Here is a 3,926-nt window from a genome sequence, read left to right on the forward strand (position 1 = left end):
AAATGGTGGCACTGTGAGCTTGAAAAGTTCAACGCAAGATGCAGTTGCTGATTCTACAACTGAGGCCGAGTATATTGCTGCCTTAAGTGCAGCAAAGGAAGCTGTTTGGATCAATAAACTGGCATAGTCCCTAGCATTGTGGATCCCATTGGTCTCTATTATGATAAAAATGGTGTTATCGCACAAGCTAAGGAGCCTAGATCTCACCAACGATCCAAACACATACTTAGGCGTTGTGCGAAAATATGTAAAGTACCTACACTTGACAATGTTGCTGACCCACTGACAAAGCCTCTTGCGCAGCAGAAGCATGATGGCCATACTAGATCAATGGGCATACGGGGTATGCCTGATTGGCTCTAGTGCTAGTGGGAGATTGTTGGTGTAAGCCCTAGAGGCCAATACTTTTGGTACTTGTATCGAATTATTTATTAATAATAAAAGGCATTTTCTTTATTATGGTTGATTAATAAAGTCCCTAGAATAGATAGTCCGTTTAATGTATTAAGTGTGACTTAATCATGAGAACACATTAAACATAAGGACACTATTCTTAAAGTATCCGTAGTCGAGCTTTAATGTGAAGTGGGATAACATTAAAGCATTAAGACTATTATGTTTGTAGACTGATGATCACATCTCATGGATCATGGATAAAGAGTTATCAAGTCTTAAACATAGGTATGAATATTAGGAGTAATATTTATACCGGATTGACCCGCTATGAGAATACTATATAGAAAGTTATGCAAAGTGTCATAAGTTATTCTCATGGTGATAATAGTGTATACCACTCTTCGACCTGAAACCACTATGGATCCTAGATGTAGAGTCGAGTGCTTTATTACTGATCCAACGTTATCCGTAACTAGATGACCATAAAGACAGTTGATGAGTACTCCACAAAGCATGCTGAGGAACATGAGTGTCCTAGATGGAATTTGCCAATCCTGCGTAACAGGATAAATGTCTATGGGCCCAATATTGAACTGGACAAGGGGTGACAAGGTCTATACCTTGTGTTCAATATAGACATAAGGGCAAAGGGGTAATTATACACATAATTATTATCACAGGAGGTTTTGTCAGATCACATGACATTTTCGTGACTTGGGTAGCAGTGATGTGTTGCTAGATACCGCTCACTGTTTATTATGTTAAATGCGTGATTTAATATAATTGCCAACGTCACGAAAACCTATAGGGTCACACACAAAGGACGGATTGATGAGAGATAGAATAATTAAGGAACATCGTAAGGTACGGTGTACTTAAGCAGAATACGAAATATGGTAAGGTACCAAATACTTAAGTGATTTTGGCATATTATGAGATATAGGCCAAAATGCACTTAAGTGGGCTTTTTGGCTTGAAGCCCACACAAGTGGTTCTATAAATAGAGCTCTTGTGCAGAAGCTTTGTATGGGAATACAACACAACTGAAGAGTTGGAATTTCGTATCTCTCTCTCACTCAAAGCCTTCATTCATAACAGCTAGCACTGCGATTGAAGGAATCTGTTCGTGTGGACCGAGTAGAGACGTTGTCATCGTTCAACGTTCGTGATCGCCCCGTGGATCTGTATCAAAGGTTTTGATCATTATCAGAGATCTGCACCAAAGGTTTGAATCGCCACAAGAGGTAACGATTCTATCACTGATCATGCCCATTCGTAAGGATCACTAAATGGAGAAAATTTTTAAATTCTGCTGCGCCTTGGATGTCTATTCTCCAACAATTATTGCGTTCAACTCTAAGACAATAAAGAGATTGCTTGAAATAATTTTAAGGAAAGTTACATTAATCATGGTTCATACCAGGATCCATTCAACTTTACCGATTTATCTGAAAATCTTAAAAAGTATTCAAATAATGGCTTTATACACTACAGTTTCAAGCATCAAAGTTATGAACCAGGACCTTGTCAAGTTGGATTGCTTTGATGGAACCAATTTCACCATATGGCAAGACAAGATTACATTCCTACTGACCGCTCTGAAGGTTCAATATGTCTTAGATCCTGACTTGGCACCAATTCCTAAACCAACCAAGGATGACTCTGATGAACTCAAGAAGGAGCCCAAGAAACATAAAGAGGACGAATTGTTATGCTATGAACATATCTTGAATATGCTATTTGATTGTCTCTACGACCTATATACAGACACTCAGTACACAACAGAAATATGGAAAGCACTTGAATTCAAATTCAAGATTGAAGAGGAAGGTACGAAAAAGTTCTTAATATATAAATACTTTGATTTTAAAATGATAGTCTCCAAGCCTATTGTTGCACAAGTACACGAGTTACAGGTTCACGTGAATAAAATAAAAGTTATAAAAATAGACATTCCAAAAGCTTTCCAAGTTGGTGAAATAATTGCAAAGTTGCCACCTTTGTGGAAATGATACATGAAGAAATTGATGCATAGTTCTGAGGATTTCTTGTTAGAAAAACTTCATAAACACCTTAGAATCGATGAGGAGATGAAGCATAGAGAAAAGTCAGAGTCCGCTGAATACTCTAAAGCAAATTCTATAATTGGAAAAGAAAATAGGAAACATGATGGCATGAAGAACCATTTTGTCCCTAAGAAAGAACATAACAAGTTCAAGAACTCTGGCGAACTAAAAGGACCAAAAGGTTGTTGTTATGTGTGCGGAAAACCAGGTCACTATGCTCGAGATTGCAGGCATAACAAGTCCAAAAACTAAGTTAATGTTGTTCATGCAAATGATGACATAACTGCTACGGTGAGAGAGATTATGACAATTAAAGGCAAAATGCAAGGATGGTGGTATGATACATGTGCTACCGTGCATGTTTCTTATGAAAAAGCAACATTTAGAAACTATTATGAAGTAAATGATGGACAAGAGGTGCATATGGGAAGTGAAGTATGATCTAGAGTCGTTGGAAAAGGATCATTCAAACTGAATTTCACTTCCGGAAAGAAAGTAAATCTTGTCAATGTACTACATGTCCCCAACATGAATAGGAACCTAGTTAGGGGGGACTTGTTGGGAAAACCTGATATTAAGTGTGTATATGAATCGGGAAAACTAATATTGACTCGTAATGATGTATTTGTAGGAAAAGGATACTCAGTTGAAGGAATGATCAAACTTTATACTACCGATAATATTATTAATGAAATTCCTAATTGTGCTTATATGCTTGAATATACTTCTTTATGGAAATCTAGATTAGAACATATTGATATCAGTACTATGAATAGACTAATCAAATATGATTTGATCTCATGCAATATTTATGATTTTGAAAAATGTGAAAAATGTGTCAAATCAAAAATGATCAAGAAACCTTTCAAAAGTGTTGAAAGAAAATCAAATTTGCTTGATTTAGTGCACTCTAATTTATGTGAATTTAATGCCATGCTAACCCGTGGGGGTAACCGATATTTCATAATCTTTATTGATGATTTCTCTAGGTTCACACATGTATATCTTCTAAAGCATAAAGATGATGATTTTAATGCCTTTAAAATCTATAAAGCGGAAGTAGAAAATCAATTAAGTAGAAGTATCAAAGTCCTTAGAAGTGATAAGGGCGGTGAATATTTTTCTACATTGATGTATATTATGAAGAATATGACATTATACATGAAAGTTTCGCGCCTCGACACCACAACAAAATGGTTTAGCCGAGAGAAAGAATCAAACATATCAAGAAATGATAAATGCTATGTTAATGCATTCTGAATTACCATTTAATTTGTGGGGTGAAGCATTATTATCCGCATGTCATATAATGAATAGGATTCCTTTAAAGTTAATTGGTATCTCTCCATATAAGATATGGAAAGGTAGATCACCAAATATCAGTTATTTTAGAGTGTGGGTGTATGTGGCATATTACAAGAATATGGATCTTAAAGGAACTAAATTGGGTCCTCGAGGGATCAA

At 36.1% G+C, this 3,926-nt stretch overlaps 1 protein-coding gene across 1 annotated transcript; it reads left to right on the forward strand.

The window, feature by feature from the left end:
* Positions 1 to 2,411: 2,411 nt before the first annotated feature.
* Positions 2,412 to 3,722, forward strand: LOC127122307 (uncharacterized). The gene is made up of 2 exons (XM_051052666.1): positions 2,412 to 2,643; positions 3,094 to 3,722. Exons 1-2 carry the CDS (start codon positions 2,412 to 2,414, stop codon positions 3,720 to 3,722), a joined length of 861 nt encoding a protein of 286 aa, XP_050908623.1.
* Positions 3,723 to 3,926: the final 204 nt, after the last annotated feature.

Source organism: Lathyrus oleraceus, chromosome 2, assembly GCF_024323335.1.
Source record: "Lathyrus oleraceus cultivar Zhongwan6 chromosome 2, CAAS_Psat_ZW6_1.0, whole genome shotgun sequence".
Lineage (NCBI taxonomy): Eukaryota > Viridiplantae > Streptophyta > Magnoliopsida > Fabales > Fabaceae > Lathyrus > Lathyrus oleraceus.